Below are 18,456 nucleotides of genomic sequence, written 5' to 3' on the forward strand. Positions count from 1 at the left end.
TAACTTTGTTAATAAAAAACAGATTTTTTTATTAACATTATTCAATCTGTTTGCTCCTTGGAAACACAATTTTTGGATGATAATTGTTGTAATCATTTGAAATAAACATTTCTGCACATCAAATAAATGCAGCATTCTTACAATTAGATGGTGATTTACACACATCACTTGAAAAACAAACTTGACTAATGTTTAAAAATACTTTGCTATCAACTAATTTTGAGGAGTCATGCCTACCATATCATATCAGAAAATATTGCGGTACTTAATGTTTCCTCTTACCACCCTTGCAACTTCCAAAATTGATAAAGAACTCTCAAGCTGCAATAGCTCTTGATTTTGAGGATGCTTTCACAATATGTAAAAACATCCTTTAAACATAATTTATTTTGCAATATATTCATGCAGTGATTCTTTTGAAGAACAAATTTCTGTGCTATCAATGTTAACATGAGATATCAAAGCCATCTTTTCATTCTTTAGCAAAAGAAGATGCAATTATACACACATTTAGGTTAAATAATGACTTTGCCAGAGTAAGTACAGTACATATTGTACATGCACATGAAAATACAAAAAATGTTTTGTTTTTAAATAAATATTGTTATGTAGCATTTCTTAATTAAATTAATTGGTTTTGACATTGACTTGCTCTTGTAATAGTTTATTGTACATTTGTAGTTTTATAAAAAATAAAATCAGTTTCTCTCTCTGACAATATAATAAATTTAAAAAAACATCAATAATAAAGTGAAAATTATAGTTTTAGAAAGAAAAAAAAAACTACATTGATACCAGGAGGATTCAAGACACCAACCTCATGTATATGAAAGTAGCACACACCAATTGACCCACTGGCCACTCTGCAAATAATAAAAATTCTAAAGGTTTTAAGTAATTGTGCAATTTTCAACTTTAATTTTGAGTAGTGCATCTTACTGCTTGGTACAGGCTATTTTCAACGTCTTCATCATCTATAAGGTTGCCATGGCTACGGTTACTTACCTTAGTTTGATAAATGTGTAAACCGAATGAAGACTTTTTCTGGCCGAATTTTAGCTATAAGTATATTGTGTAATATATTTTTGTCATATATTTTTGGACTTGGCATCCTATAGAATCTATATATATCTGCTATTAAGCTAATTTTATTATTATATGAAGGATTTGCTTATACCTATGAAATTTGATAACATGGAACCAACCATGGAAAATACAACTTTAGGAACTTTTCATAAAAACGCTCACGATATTTTAGAAGAAATTAAAAGATATATCGCTCGCAATACAAACGGGAAGCTAGGTACTGCTGTGCATTCACAATATATCACTGATCAATTCACTAAAGTAATTGCTTTAGCTGAAACTAGTCTTCGCAATATCGAACTACCAGAAATACTCGATAACAAATTTACCACTCTAGCTAAGAAAGAGGATTTACTGCAAAACTTTAATTTTGAGGGGATTTTTACCACCCAGAAAGTAATCTTGGAAAAATTAGATAAAATTGAAAACAAAACAACAACTTATGTTACTGTTGAAGATTTTGCTGAGGCCCAGAAAACTACTCTTGACAAACTTGGTGAAATTCAGAATAAAACAGCCCAATTTACCCCTACTGAAGGTTATAATGATATTCAAAAAGCTGTTCTTGAAGCATTGAACAAAATTGAAGACAAAACATTGGAATGCATTCCTTCATCACCATTATACAGTTCAATTGTGAAGACCGGTAGAAACATGGGAACTGGCAATAATTCTAGAATAAATTCTACAAAAGAAGTAATACTTGTTTATAGTAGAGAAAAAGACAATAATAACAGTGAAGTCGTCAGGAAAATTATGAATATTAAGATCAAGCCCTCCAACATACACATCGGCATAGACAAAATCAGGAAAATTAGAGGCGGGGGACTAGCTATCGAACTGGAAACCAATAGGGAGGCAGCAATTTTAGAAAAAACCATAGAAGACCAGATACCTGAGCTGGTAACGCGTCGTCCAAAAAAGAGATGGCCACATGTTGCTGTCTACTCAGTTCACACTGATATAATGAAGGAAGAACTCCCAAAGTTAATATATCAACAGAACCATACAATTTACGAAAACATCACAGAGGAAGACTTCATGAACCAATTTAGAATCAAATTTGCTTTGGGGAAAAAGACCTACACCTATAAAAACTGGGTAGCAGAAACATCACCATACGTTAGAAAGCTCCTCTTGGTAATGGAGAAGATTAATGTTGAATGGTCGCGCTGCAGAGTTGTAGATTTTTATCCGATTCTGCAGTGCTTTAAATGTTGTGGATATAACCATTCGGCACGTGATTGTACATACTCTGAAATCATTTGTAGTCATTGTACGGAAAACCATCTTTACAACGATTGCCCAAACCGGAATAAAGAGCCTATATGCTATCACTGTAAACGAGACAATCTACATAATCACCAACACAATGCTCGGGATAGTTCGTGCCCCATAAAGCAACGTATTAAAAAGTATATTATTTCACGAACAGAATATGGAAAGAAATAACTTTTATAAAATGCGTTTTCTGCAGATTAACGTAGGAAGAAGCATAGCTGCAACTTCCCTTTTAAGTAAAAATATAAGTGATTATGATATAGTGTTGGTCCAGGAACCATATTGTCTCAGGAACACACCTAAGTGCCTTCCTACCACCTGTCCTATACTTCGAGGGACTGATTTGTACCCATGGGCTATAATTCTAGTCCCAAATATCTACATATCTATCATGCACCACACTGAGTTTAGTAATCAGTATATAATTACTGTTGAGATTAATATAAATGAGGTTAGACTTATTGTGGTGAACGTATATATCCCTGGTCACGCTGATTCTGCGGATTTTATTAATAGACTTCAGAGAATTGTTGATGCATTTAGGGGTACACACATCTTGATCGCTGGTGATATGAATGCACACTCACCGGCTTGGGGCGGTGATGTTTTAGATGGTCGTGGCAGCTTACTGGAGGAGTTTTTTACACACAATGATCTTCTAATTATTAACAATCCACTCTCTCCGCCAACATTCACTTCACATAGAGGTGAGAGTTGGATTGATGTTTCTGTGGGATGCAATAGTACTTACACTAAAATTTCTAACTGGAGAGTTCTGACTGACGACAGCCTTACGGAACATGCTTTAATTACTTTTGATTTCTCAAACTCAGATGATGCTCAAGATCCAGTGTATGTTCTACCATTAAAATATGCTCTTAACCGTGCGAATTGGTTGGAGATGAAAGATTATTTGGAGGCACACCTGATAAGTCAATATTCAGAAAATCGCAATGAAACCTGTCAACAAATAGATAATAATATTAATACAATAACAAATGCTTGTGACCTATATATCCCGAAAAAGATACCCCAAAAAAGACAGGTTTCATGGTGGACTGCTGAACTCGAAAACCTTCGAAAAACAACACGACGACTCAGAAAAATGTACCAAAGGTGCAGAGACGATCAAATGCGCAGAATACGTAAAAATAATTATCTCACAAACCAATGGATGTACAAACAGGCCATTAAGAAAGAAAAAATAAACAGCTGGAAAGATTTTTGTACAGAAGCTTCTAAAAAGCCGTGGGGCTACATAACTAAAATGTGTACAAACAAACTAAGGCAAACTAAAATCATTAAAGCTCCCACGGGCACTGAAAATGAACCAAAGACATTAATTCAAACCTTGACCTCCCAGTTGGAGACGTATTGCCCGGGGGATGATCCAGAGAACGATACGAACTTGCAAAGGCATATCCGTACAGAAGCAGATCTAATAGATGGCACAGAAAATATGCCGCCGTTTTCTATAGGAGAAATAAGCCAAGCTTTTTGCAATTTAAAAAAGGGTAAGGCCCCTGGCCTAGATAACATCACAGCTGATATTGCGAAAAAATTATGGTTTCTTATACCACGGCACTTTGTTCGACTCTATAATACATGCATCCAACACGCAATCTTTCCATCTGCCTGGAAGATTGCGAGAGTCGTACCGGTACCAAAGTCGGGGTCCCCTGATGAAGCAAGGCCTATTTCATTGCTGTCAATGCTTGGCAAAATACTTGAAAGGTTAATCACAAATAGACTTTCCTGGTTTGTTGAAAGAAATAAATGCCTCAGTAACATCCAATTTGGTTTTCGACCACAAAGATCGGCGGAGGACGCAGTAGAGGATATGGTTAAAAAATTAAAATGTTTACTTGAGAATAATAAGTATGTCCTTGGAATTAGTTTAGACATAACCAAAGCTTTTGATAGCGCATGGTGGCCGCTCATCAAACTCCAACTGCGAAAGATTAAATGTCCACGCAATATCTTCCAACTTATTCAAGATTATCTACGAAATAGAGCGGCTGTTCTACAATATGGACAGCATTATGTAAGAAAATCAGTTTCCAAAGGATGCCCTCAGGGGTCAGTATGCGGACCCTTACTTTGGAACATAACCTTTGACTGCTTCCTTAGAGAAGACTTTGGACAGGACCACTCTACTGCTTATGCGGACGATGTCATGATGTTGATTGGTGGTCGCTCAAGAGCGGATTTAGAGAACAAAGGCAATCTTTTGATTCAAAATGTATACAACTGGGGGATAGAGCATAAACTCCATTTCAATCCCATCAAAACAAAGGGAATAGTTTTTAATAAACCAAGAGGCAGTAATCTATACCGGCGACCACCTCATCTCGTAATGAACGGAAATGTCATCAAAGTGGAAAAAACATTGAAATATCTGGGAGTATTTATAGATTTTCGACTAAGCTGGGACAAACACATCGAGTTTATTACAAACCGCACCGGTCTTATTTTTCAAGCTTTCGCACAGGTAGCGAGGAAAAATTGGGGCCTTTCCACAGACGCAATGGCCATTATTTATGATGCTATTTACATCCCCATCATCACATATGCATGTGGGACTTGGGGATGGGCTACTAGTAAAGTTCATACAAAACGAAAGTTAATATCGTCACAGAGACGTGCCCTACTCCTACTTACTAAAGCCTATCGCTCTGCGAATAATCAAAGCCTTCAAGTGATAGCTAGAAGGCCACCGATCGATATGTTTGTTATTCAGCGATGTAAATTACAGCAAGTTAAATGGGGAAATACGATTCAAACAACCTTCCGAAATATAACATATGATGAAGTCGAATGGGCATTTCCATTTTACGAAACAACTAACCCAGATATCTTAGTATATTGTGACGATAATAATGTTCAAAAAACCGACATTCAAATTTTTACCGATGGTTCAAGAATAAATGGTATGGTTGGATGCAGCTTTGTTGCGTATATTAATAATGATGAAATTTATAATCAGACAATTAGATTAGACACTTGCTGCACGGTTTTTCAAGCAGAAATGCTCGCTATTAAATTGGCAATAAATTGGACTAAGGATTCATATGACAATGCTTATATACATATATATACGGATTCCCTGTCAGCACTTAATATTATAAACAGTACTAAATTGCACCCAATTGCTGAGGAGATTAGACAATTAATACGCTTATCTAACTGTAATTATACTGTTACCTGGGTTAGAGCCCACCAGGGAACAACTGGAAATGAAAGAGCTGACACCTTGGCCAAGCAGGCTGCAGAGAATACCTCTTTGATAATAAACTATAATAAACTCAGTCAGCGTACCTTACGACGAATGTTATGGGAAGACACAATGTACAATTGGCAAGATAGATGGAACGAAAACAGAAGTCATATAACTTATGATTACATACCGGATATACAACAATTTTATAAATTAAAATGGTTTACCCCGAATTATTATACCACTCAATTCTTTACTGGCCATGGGAAGTTCGCCAGCTATCTGGCCAGATTCACTAATAGGACATCGAATGAATGCCCTACTTGAGAGGAGAGGAGAGGAGAGAGAGAGAGAGAGTAAAGAGAGAGAGAGAGAGAGATAACACAAACAACAAAAAACAACAACAACAACCACACAAACAACAACAACACAAACAACACCAACCAACAAACAAACAACAACACACAAAACAACCAAAAACAAACAAAACACACAAAAACAACAAACAAACACAAAACAAAAACAAAACAAAAAAACAAACAAAAACACACAAACAACAACAAACACAAACACAACAACAACACAACAAACAAACAAAACACAACAACAAACAAACCAAACACAAAACACAACAAAACAAACACAACAAACAACAAACAAAACACACAACACAAACAAACAACAACAAACAACAAACAACAAAACAAACACACCACAAACAAACAAACACACAAAACAAAAACAAACAACACAACACAAAAACAAACAAACAACAAACAACACAAAACAACACAACAACAAACACACAACAACCACACAAACAAAACACAAAAAACAAACAAACAAACACAAAACACAAAACAAACAACACAACAACAAAAAACAAACAAAAAAAACCAACCAAAACAACTACATAAACCAAAAAAAAAACAAAAACTAACTACCCACCTAATAGGACATCGAATGAATGCCCTACTTGCCATATCATAGATGGCTCGAAACACTACTTCTATAATTGTGTAATGACTGAGAGAGAAAGACAAGAACTAAGGGTACTGATGGAGGAGCTTGGTGTGAGATGGCCATGCAACTTATCAGATATTTGGATAAACAAAAATGTTTACAATGCTTTTATAAAACTTGCCAAACAAACTGTTAAAATTGCAAATCAACTCATATATAATTAGTATATCTTTAGTATAAAATAACTTGGTGTATCATTGCTTATATTCAATTCCATTTACATACTACATCCATTATTGATATTCTATACTCAATTTCTCTTTAATAAAAGTGTCTATACTTTGAGTGAAGCGATGACCAGGTGCTTTCTCCTAATCAACTAAACATTAACTATCTTAGTGATTGCCCTACGAAAGGAAGTACTGTATTAACTATATGTACTGACAGAATACATTTGTACTGGCGAGTTCTAACTACCAGCTTGTACCGCAGCCTGTTTTATTAATTTGAGTACTAACAGAGCACACACTAAGAACGGCAATCTGTGTACTGATAAAGCACACTCTAAGAAGTGTAATACTCACCAGCTAGAAATGTACTTTTAACAGCTTATGATGGAACAGAGAAATTACTATGTCAGTGTCAACCCTTACGGGTGAGATGCTTAACGAACAACCTACGTTATTAATAAAACGTTTCGATGGAGAAGTGCTCCTTTGATATTGAACTTATAGGTGTGGTGAACTACTGTAATCTTCAATGGTCTCGTCGGGAGCAAACCGACCGACCTTTTTTTTTTTTACAGTGGTGTTCATTAATTTCCTTCAACGCGCTTGGCAGGTTTAGTGAGATCAACATGTCTATAATATCTTTCAACGAATTCTAGACTTAAGTGCCTCAACGTCCTCCAATGTGTCTTCAGTATGTTCATAAGTGTTTTAATGTGCTTCGTATGCATTAGTGTGCCTAATAGGCTTAGTGCTTAGTGTGTTTCAATGTTTAAATCAATTCAATGTGCTTGAGTGTGTCTCAACATATCATTGTGGTGTTTTCAATGGGTCAAGTGTGCTTCAAATAAGTTTCGGCAAGCTCCTAAATCTGTGCAATGGGTTTTCTCTGTGTGCCTCGATATCTTAGTGTTCAGCGTGTTTCAAGTAATCAACGTGCCCTGATGTATACGACGTGTTTTTAACTGTAGTACGAAATTTCAGTTTTTTGTGGAAACCAATGTGTTTATGTTTGCTTCAGTTGTGCATTGAGAGGTGCTGCTTTTAGGTCGTCCCTTAGTGCGTGAACTCTACATCGTCTGAGAGTTGCGCCTTGTTAAAGGCAAAGTGTCTTAAACTATAGACATACTGGATCACCTGTAGACCACTCATCAGGCATTCTCCATTTTGGATCTCTGCTTTTCCTACAGGCAAACATTTCGACATTTTAATTGCTGAATAAAACTATGACTACCACGGATGTGCCTACAGTTTTCAGCAACTATAATTACCTATAATAACTATAATCTTTTTTTTTTTTTTGTTTTGTTTTGTTTTTTGTTCATTTAATTTATTCATTTAAACACTATGAATTATTATTACAAATACTATATTGTTCTTACATATACATATGTACTTATTCTATTTATTCTTTAATTACTTTAACTGTACTAATGTATATATATATTTACTCAATGTTACTCTATTTAATATTTTACAAACCTCTCGGTAATGCATACGCGGGGCCGAGAAATGTACTTTTGTACCTAAATAAAGAATGTATGTATGTATGTATGGTACAGGTCAATCATTGGAGATGCACTATATATTCACCAAGTTTGATCAAAATAGGTGATCCCATAGGCCATCCTCCTTGTTAGACAAACCTATATGGTATAGTCTATTACTCATACATGCTGTATATAACACAATTGTAATGCAATGATAAGTATTTATGTATCTAAACAGAAAAGGTATAGTAAAGTATGATATTTCAAGTTTTGATGTTCAAAACTAGTTTCATTTATTGTAAAATTATATTCATAGTGCATTTATAATGACACAATAAATTATAGTATTTGTTCAGAAATTTTCTGAAAATACTTCATTCATGAATTTTTTGGACTCACCTTGTGTACTTTACACAACTGGCTGTACTGTAGGTTTGTTTATGCATTACGGCACTGTGTATCACCATGTGTCATTATAACATCTAAACCAGTGGTCTCCAACCCTATGCCCGCGGGCACCATAGCGCCCGCCGATCGTTTTACGTGTGCCCGCCGCTGTGCGACCACAATAAAAATAAAAATATTTCGGTTTTCAATAAAATGCTATGTAAAAGTTTCTTCGTTTTTAATGATTAATCACTCAAAAGTAGAAATGGCGTCCAACACAAATAAAAGCACAAAGAGAAATGCGACCGATCTCTTTTTCCCCTCCGCCAAATCTTCACCAACCAAATTTCCCATACCTGAAATGAAATAAACCGATCCATTTTGAATATCATAAAATCAAAGTACAGATCACGACTTACAGATGAACACCTTGACGATTGCTTACGAGCAGGAATATCATCATACTCTTCTAATTACAAAGCGATGGCCAATGAAATGCAATGCCAAAAATCCATTTACTTTCAGATTTATATTTTTTATAAAGAATTTTTATACTCTGTAGATTTTGTATGCATTGTTTAGTAATTACTTGTTTTGTAAAAATTATTGTTAATAGTCTTGTGTATGTTTTATTACATTTTTGGAATTAAATGTTTTCTGTACATTATGTGTATGTATTATTAACTATGTCCATGTATAAATTCACTTTGAAAAATAAATGGTGCCCGCCGTCCAACCGGTATTCTAAAATGTGCTCTTAGGTACAAAACGTTGGGGACCCCTGATCTAAACTATTACTGTTTACTGTTGTTAAGAGATACATACCTGTATAGCACTTATACATGAAAATAATTAAACAAATAAAACAAGGTAAAGAACAGTACAAATCTAAATCTATTAAACATTTTCCCCTTAATCACAAAGCATTAATTTTAATTGTTAACATTAATCAATAATAAATAATATTCAAACAACAAAACGTTTGAAAAGTCAACCAGAATACATATTTTTAATAGTTGTATTTTTCAAATTTTGATATTACAATTGAAAATGTTATACTTGAAAAAAAAAGCAGCTGCATTAAGAACACAAAAATAATAAAAAAACCAAAAAAGAAACTAATAAAATTTTTAAAACTGAAAAATATAATTTTATATTTTATGATAAATAAATAATTCTATATTAATTAATTAGAAACTTTTTATCTCAAATTCTATATTACTTGAAATTAAGAATAAAATATAAGAATAAACTTAAGAACTTTACCTTTTCAATTATCATTTGTTGAAACTCTGCTCTTAAGTTACTTGTTTCATCACTATAACTATCATCATTTACATTAGAATGATGTAATTGCTCTTGTAAAGTTCTTAACTGTTCTTCTAATAACAAAGCTTTTTCTTTCCACTTAGTTTCATTTTGAAGTATTTTTTCTTGAATCTCTTCTAAATAATTAATCTATGAAGTAATTATTTATTAAAACTTTTTAAATCACTAAAATGTATGAGGGCAGTTTTTCAGCCTTCGATGGTCCATAAAACAAAGACAAAATAAATTCTTCTTGTTATTTACACTTGTTTTTTTTATGGATCATTGGAGGTTGAAAAAAAAAAGCTTACGTAATAAAAAAAAATTTAATAATATTTAAATATTTATCATTATCATTTTAACAATTAAACCAGTGTATTCACAACACTTTTTTTGCTATGCCCCATTTATGTTAAAAATTATATATTGTAATATTGTAAAAAAAATATGAGAGCGAGTCAAAAAATAAGTTGCAATTAGCAAGAACTTTTAGTTGATAAATGCTATTTCAATGATATTTAGAACATCACTAACTCAAACTCAGCCTTCTTACTAAATATACTAGTTACATCTAATACACCTTATTGCTGAGAACATACATTTATTACGTATAACTAACGTTTTCGGCCCACTTTATGGGCCATCCTCAGGTTACAGTTGTTCGACTCTAATACAAAATCGAACACGTTCAAAATTAAACTAAATTAGAACATACATTTTAAATTTAAACAAATAGAACAAGTATAACACCAAATAATAAATAAGAAAATCCAAATAAAACACAAATGTAAATGAAAATAAAATACGGTGACTGGCCGTAAACATTAAGGAAAAATTCTTTATCCTTTAACGCATATATCTATTGAGCCTCTGTATAAGCATTATTATGTGTGTTACTTTTTACCATGTACTTCCATGATGACGGTAACCCCGTCGCATCTTTATAATTTAAACATCTGCCAGACAAACCCGCTCTGTAAATTTCGCATTTCTCCGTTATGGATGACAACGTTGGCGAGTGTACTTTTGCAAGAATTTTGGCATCCTCCCATTGCACAACAGAACCATCGGCTTGCGCAATCCTGGATAACGCTGTTGAACACTTGTTTTTTGCGACATCATACTGGTGCTCTTTAATCCTCACTCTAAGATTTCTATTGGTGACCCCTACGTAGTCCTTATCAATTCCCAATTGCTCATTTTTGTATGGAATCGCATAAACTCCTGCCTGCTCTCTATCGCCAATTCTTTCTTTGTCATTTCTAATCAACCTATATACTGTGGGGGCCCTTTTACATAATATACTGGCGTTTTTGTGTCTCGATATTTGCTTCATAATAGGGAAGAGACATTTATTATAGGTAAACTTTGTGAAGTTACCCCCAGCTTCAGGTTTCTTCTTAGAGTTGCTCTTAGGCTTTACGTATGCTGTTATTAAACGCTCTATAGACCTTGTTTCAAACCCTAACTCCTTTGCCACCATTTTTATTCTACCCAGCTCATCCATCGTGTCCATTATATTCGAGCAATACAAAAATGCTCTTCTGATTAGGGCCCTAAATGCGGATAATTTATAAACGGTTGGGTCATTAGAATTTGCCGGAATATACATCGGATCATGTGTGGGTTTGATGTACACCTTCGTGTACAAAGTTCCATTCCTAAACTCAATGCCAACATCCAAGAAGTGTAGTTGCTTGCTACTAATTTGCTCAAGGTTAAGTTTTAAGCCATGCTGGTTAGAGTTCATTTGGTCTAAGAATCGTTGAATCATTGCATCATTATTCCAAATAATTAGAACGTCGTCTACATATCTTTTGTACATGATTATGTATTCATTATAGTTGAAAATCGTCATGCGTTCCATTAGTAGCAAGCAACTACACTTCTTGGATGTTGGCATTGAGTTTAGGAATGGAACTTTGTACACGAAGGTGTACATCAAACCCACACATGATCCGATGTATATTCCGGCAAATTCTAATGACCCAACCGTTTATAAATTATCCGCATTTAGGGCCCTAATCAGAAGAGCATTTTTGTATTGCTCGAATATAATGGACACGATGGATGAGCTGGGTAGAATAAAAATGGTGGCAAAGGAGTTAGGGTTTGAAACAAGGTCTATAGAGCGTTTAATAACAGCATACGTAAAGCCTAAGAGCAACTCTAAGAAGAAACCTGAAGCTGGGGGTAACTTCACAAAGTTTACCTATAATAAATGTCTCTTCCCTATTATGAAGCAAATATCGAGACACAAAAACGCCAGTATATTATGTAAAAGGGCCCCCACAGTATATAGGTTGATTAGAAATGACAAAGAAAGAATTGGCGATAGAGAGCAGGCAGGAGTTTATGCGATTCCATACAAAAATGAGCAATTGGGAATTGATAAGGACTACGTAGGGGTCACCAATAGAAATCTTAGAGTGAGGATTAAAGAGCACCAGTATGATGTCGCAAAAAACAAGTGTTCAACAGCGTTATCCAGGATTGCGCAAGCCGATGGTTCTGTTGTGCAATGGGAGGATGCCAAAATTCTTGCAAAAGTACACTCGCCAACGTTGTCATCCATAACGGAGAAATGCGAAATTTACAGAGCGGGTTTGTCTGGCAGATGTTTAAATTATAAAGATGCGACGGGGTTACCGTCATCATGGAAGTACATGGTAAAAAGTAACACACATAATAATGCTTATACAGAGGCTCAATAGATATATGCGTTAAAGGATAAAGAATTTTTCCTTAATGGTTACGGCCAGTCACCGTATTTTATTTTCATTTACATCTGTGTTTTATTTGGATTTTCTTATTTATTATTTGGTGTTATACTTGTTCTATTTGTGTAAATTTAAAATGTATGTTCTAATTTAGTTTAATTTTGAACGTGTTCGATTTTGTATTAGAATCGAACAACTGTAACCTGAGGATGGCCCATAAAGTGGGCCGAAAACGTTAGTTATACGTAATAAATGTATGTTCTCAGCAATAAGGTGTATTAGATGTAACTAGGATATTTAGAACTTTTAACTGATAAACAATATTTAAATGAAATCTAGTGACAACACTGACTGTACTTTTGGTTAAAGGTGTAGCAGATTCATTTACATGGCTTCAGAGGGTAATATGTTTTCAGTTATGAAAGATGTTGCATCATTTGGATGTAGCATCCAAATTAGAAATTTGTGGAGAAAGTTGTTTCTTGTGGGCAAAATGGTGTAATCCCACTGAAATTCAATTCTAGTTGAGGAAAGTGTATGGTAAGAAAGCTTTTGCATGACAATGTTACACTTCATTCAGCAAGTATTGTGAAGGTTCTACTGGAAAAATTCAAATAAAGTGTACAAAAACATCCTCCCTACAGTTCAGATCTTGCGCCTTGTGATTTCATGTTTGGCTCAATAAAAAGACTTTTCAAATTGCCGATATGAGTCCGATGAAGACATCACAAATGCAAAATGAGAATGGTTTCCACATGTTAAAAGTAAATACTTCTGAGAAGGAATAGAAAGACTCATGCCACACTATGATAAATTTTTAAATACACTTGGTGATTATGTCGAAAAGTATAACTTAGTTTGTACATTCACACAAATAAAAATTTGACCCGTATGTTTCATACTTGTATTTTTGGGATAAGTGCAACTTACTTTTTGACCCATCCTTATAATAATTTGAACAGATTTGGAATTAATTACCTACCTTTATGTTACACTTTTATAAAGCAATATTTGTCTTATATAGATATATTAATTGAAAAACTAAATAATATTGCAATAAATTAAATAAAAACCTAAATTAAAAATAATCATTAATTTTTCATTTAATAACATAGTAATATTCTGAAAAATTAAAGTTATTGAAAATAAATAATTAATTTTTACAGGAACTAATGCTTCAAATAAAATAATTTTAATAATATTTACTATATCTAAATACTATCTCTCTTTTAGTTTTTATTTTCATTTAAACAAACATTTCTGTGATAAATATATATGTAGGGTGATTCAAAAGTGGTAGATAAAACTTTATGGTGTGATCAATTATTCAATTTACAGTATAAAATGTTAATACCACTGCCTGATTATCAAAGCTAATTGAGTTAGAGAAAAATATTTATTTCAAATCATTCACAGTTTAAAGTAACTTAATGTCTTCGGATTTTTATTTCTGGGATTGTCACCTCAAAAAATTCCCCAAGTTTTCTAACAATTGATAAAAAAAGTTACCCAATTTGGAAACACTGTGCAGCATTGAATAAAAACTGCCATATATTCTCAACATAACTTCCTGCTTTCCTGTCTGAACTTGCTGCACGACATCACATCACTAGGTATGTGGTGCATTACACTCTCATCAGACAGCAGCTTGACATTCTGCTGTTTTAACTGAAGCATGCTTTGTGATTCAATTTCATATCAAATGTCAAAATATGTGGACTAGGGTTTTTATCACCACTTTCAAATATTGCCAAGTGGCAATTTTGGCACTTGGCAATGCAGTGCAGTGCAACCCTGAATTCACTATAACAACATAACTATGTTTGATAAAAATTTTCAATATTTTAGATTTCTACTGAGTGTGTGTAGTAATATTTCAAAATATAACTGAGATAATAAATCTTTCATCTGCCTTGTGACTATACAACAAATTTTATATTCATTAATCATTGCATGTAGTAATATGTGAGAGCCCAAACTTGGCAAAAAATTTGTGGGTGAAAAATAAAAAAATTTTTCCGAAATTTATTTGTGGTAAAATTTTTCCAGTGAAAAAAATGATTTAATTGTTGGAAGATATGATTATATCTTTCACTGGAGTAACTTTCTTTCCAGGTGACACATCAAATGTGATGTATCACCAGGAACATAACAACAAAAATCATTATTGGACGAGGAAATCAACATTATAAAAATGGGCAAGAGAAGAAAGAGGGGAAGACCCCCAAATAAAAGGCAACATCTAACGACAACACAGAGTTTGTCCGTCCTTGAAGGTTGGACGTATGTGCATTCAGACACACTTTTTTGCCAATACTCTGCCAATAGCCAGTGATCAACAGCCTAAACACCAATAGCCTAAGACCCAAAAGACCCCAAGTACTTGACAAAGACTATAGTGTCTCCTCCTCCAAAAAAGAGTCCAAATCAAGAGAGCGATCTTCAGGTAAATACCACGTGCAAACATTTGTAAACTCTATCTCTCATGCTTAAAGCTTATATGTAAATTTTATATAATCAATAAACAGGTATTATTTTTCATAATCGAGTATTAGAGTGCACTTCTTTCACCCAATCCTTCTCCATCCTGAATCCGAGCGCCTACAGATGCGACCGCCCGTGCAAAAACAAACTTAACGACCACCAAGGTTTCTGTGTCTGTTCATAAAACACAGTTGTGTCAGACCTGACGACTTGATCATCACCAACGCGATGTCGACCCTTCGGTCCCATGGTGTGGAAGTATAGGGGGTGCTTTGCACATTGTCACATTGGTGTCAGAAGTGGGATTTTAAGGCCCCCAGGTTCCCCCAGAAGTACAAAAATAAAAGGCCGACACAAAAACAAAACCTTTGAGAAAATTAGGCTCCTAGAAAAAAGCGAACTTCAATCACAGGTTACAGTGGTGGCAGAGCGACAGTAAAGGCAAATCAGAGAATAAATCAGAGAAAAAAACAAAGGGAGCAAGGATGGAGACAAGAGGAGAAACAAATCATCAAGAACGTTCACATGGAGAGACAACAGGAAGTGCACTCATGGCATGCAAAATAAGCATCCTTAATGATGGAATTAAAAGACAAGTGATGTTGCAAGAGTTAGATACTTTTGATAAAGTGGTACAAGTACTGTATTTTACAAACTACAAGATGCACTTTTTTCTTCGAAAAATTATCTCCAAAATTCAGGTGCGTCTTATAGTCCGTAAAATACGGTAACAATTAGCGAAGAAACAATAAATCAATTGAGTAGCAAACCCATCATTAGGGCAATAGACAAAGACAAACGAGCGGACCATGCTAATAGAAAATCAGATCAGATAATCAGGCAAATACAGGAACAAATAGATGAATTAAGGAGTCACAAAAGTCAATGAAACAAATCTAGGTACAGAAATCCTCTAAATAAACAGAAAAATCTTCATCAAATTGCGAGAAATAGATTTAGGGAACAACAAGATGACACAAGAAACATAGTAGGCAGTGTGCGAACTCAAAGAAACCATTTTCAATACGAAACAAGAAATAGAACAAGCGGTTCATGAACAAATTGATGAACTCGAACAACTTGACCTCAACCCAGATACAGTGGTATGAGAGGAGAAACAATAGAAAGTGGTAAAAAATAAAGGAAGCTATAGATGGGAGAAATAAAAGCCATACGAGATCAAAATATCTAAATTCAGCAAAACAACAAATTATCCTAAAGATAGAATTCAAGATGAGGAACAAACACTACACTGTCAAATTAACAATGAAACAATGCAATTAGCTGTAGATAAGGCTCAAAAGTGACACTGTTGTCAAAATCACTAGCACAGAGAATAGGCAAACCTCGCAGAGCATACGATAGATACCATTCCGAAGCATTACCAGACACAAAATCAATCCATACGGAAGAAGTGAATTCCAATTCAAAATAGGCCCTCTACAATTTTTCTACACATGCTACATCATCGATGATCAAATCACATATCCATTTGATAGCTTAATAGGAAGAGATATAATTACCGACCTAAGGTTAGGAATAAATTTCCAAGAGCCTTCCGAGTCAAGGGAGATAACCAAATGAGTACAAGCAAAGAGAACTCCGACCAACAGAGAAACTGTTGTCAGAGTTGTCCGACAATGGGAATGAACCCAAAAAGTAGAAGGAGAGAAAATTAAAGATAGACCACAAGAAAGGGAGAAGAGACTGATTCAATCAGAGAAACCATCAGATCAAACGATCCTTGATGTCTGGTCAGGATGGACACCACTGTATCTGCCGGACACAGAAATCTTGACAGCCATTATGTCGGTCATCATGCGAGCAGTCGCAGGCTTCCAGACCTGGAATGGAGGCGGATGGAAACGACTGGAGGAAGTACAGGAGGGTCTAATGATGTGTTCACTTGTTTATAATCGATCAGCACCGCCGTAACTTATCCGTTACAATTCCCAGACACGCACCTGTTATCAAAGAGTTGACCGTTACGATTTGACCGTTACGAGATTGACGGTTGCGATTTGCGCTGATCGATTATAAACAAGTGAACACATCATTAGACCCTCCTGTACACTCCACAAATATAACAAAAATACCCATTTATTGATGGATATTATTTACAAATTCTACAACATTTCAGAAGCTTAGCACAATAGCTCAAAACTTAATATAAATGGTTAGCACAATTGCTAAAAAGAGAGGGATAAACCTATTGCGACCCTGACCGAGAGAGAGAGCTCACACAGTAAGTTTGCGAGATGATAAATATCTTAAAATACTCATAACTCCTAGATGTATCAATGCAACGTAGGTATGATGGTTTGGCAACTCCAGAGAGCAATCCCTTTTTGTCTTCTTGGGCGGCAGTGAGTGACGATGGCTGGAATGACAGGTTGGAACACACACACACTTTAGGGACAGATTGATGACAACTGCTCTGGATTGTCATCACCCCCTCTCTTTTATTAGGAGACTCCTCCTGGGTTTTTTCCATGACTTGATTAAGATTTTTAGTATTTTAGAACCAATAGTCAAATGTTCACTCATTGGTTCTGGGTGACACATTCAATGTGTCACCTTCAATAGGGAAGTAAGTCTGTGAGAAACAGTTTAATTGTTTTTAACACTTTTAACAAAAAAACAATGTTAACAAATCGAACAAAAATTTCTTTACCAAATTTTGGCCCTCACATTACCCCAGCCTTTCTAAAATCAAGCTTGTTCTCATTGGGCTAGCTGGATTTTATTTATTAGGGGACAATATAAAAGATTAATTTTTTGCTCTCTCTCTTTCTTGCACAGCAAAATTAAGTATTATAAAAATAATGGTTAGTTGTTAATCGTTAGCTTATCTTGTCACATCATAATGAATCTTTTCTGTAACAGAAGTTGTCGGCACACTGCAGGTAGGAAGTTAACAATTGGTTTTTTTTCCTCTCTCTCTCTCTCGTTCCGTAAATATCCCTACGTATATAAGAATAAGGAAATCACAATGATATGTTAGATTAATCAAATAGTGTTTAAGGTAAAATAATGAATATACATGTAAATTATGAGTGTAGAGATAACATGTGGGTATAATATGGGAATAATAATAAAGTAATATGGATATATTATTATGGATATATCGATTATATAATATACAAAGGTCAAGGTTAAAGGTATAATTAACAATTAGCAATTAACAAGGTGTTGAACTAGAAGATGCAAATGATAATGTCCACGAAAAACCAAAAACGATGCGTTATCTCAGATAAATAAAATTACTTGAAAATTACAGGAAACCACTTGCA

At 34.4% G+C, this 18,456-nt stretch overlaps 1 protein-coding gene across 2 annotated transcripts in view; it reads right to left on the bottom strand.

The window, feature by feature from the left end:
- The window catches only part of LOC136976887 (protein Spindly-B-like), a 126,346-nt gene that overhangs the window by 14,641 nt on the left and 93,249 nt on the right, over positions 1–18,456 (bottom strand). For both annotated transcript variants that reach the window (XM_067272261.1, XM_067272259.1), the window contains exon 4: positions 9,918–10,109. In XM_067272261.1, the coding sequence (XP_067128362.1) occupies positions 9,918–10,109 (192 nt within the window). The remainder of the gene's footprint in view (positions 1–9,917; positions 10,110–18,456) is intronic.

Source organism: Centruroides vittatus, unplaced genomic scaffold (assembly GCF_030686945.1).
Source record: "Centruroides vittatus isolate TY-2023 unplaced genomic scaffold, ASM3068694v2 contig_426, whole genome shotgun sequence".
Lineage (NCBI taxonomy): Eukaryota > Metazoa > Arthropoda > Arachnida > Scorpiones > Buthidae > Centruroides > Centruroides vittatus.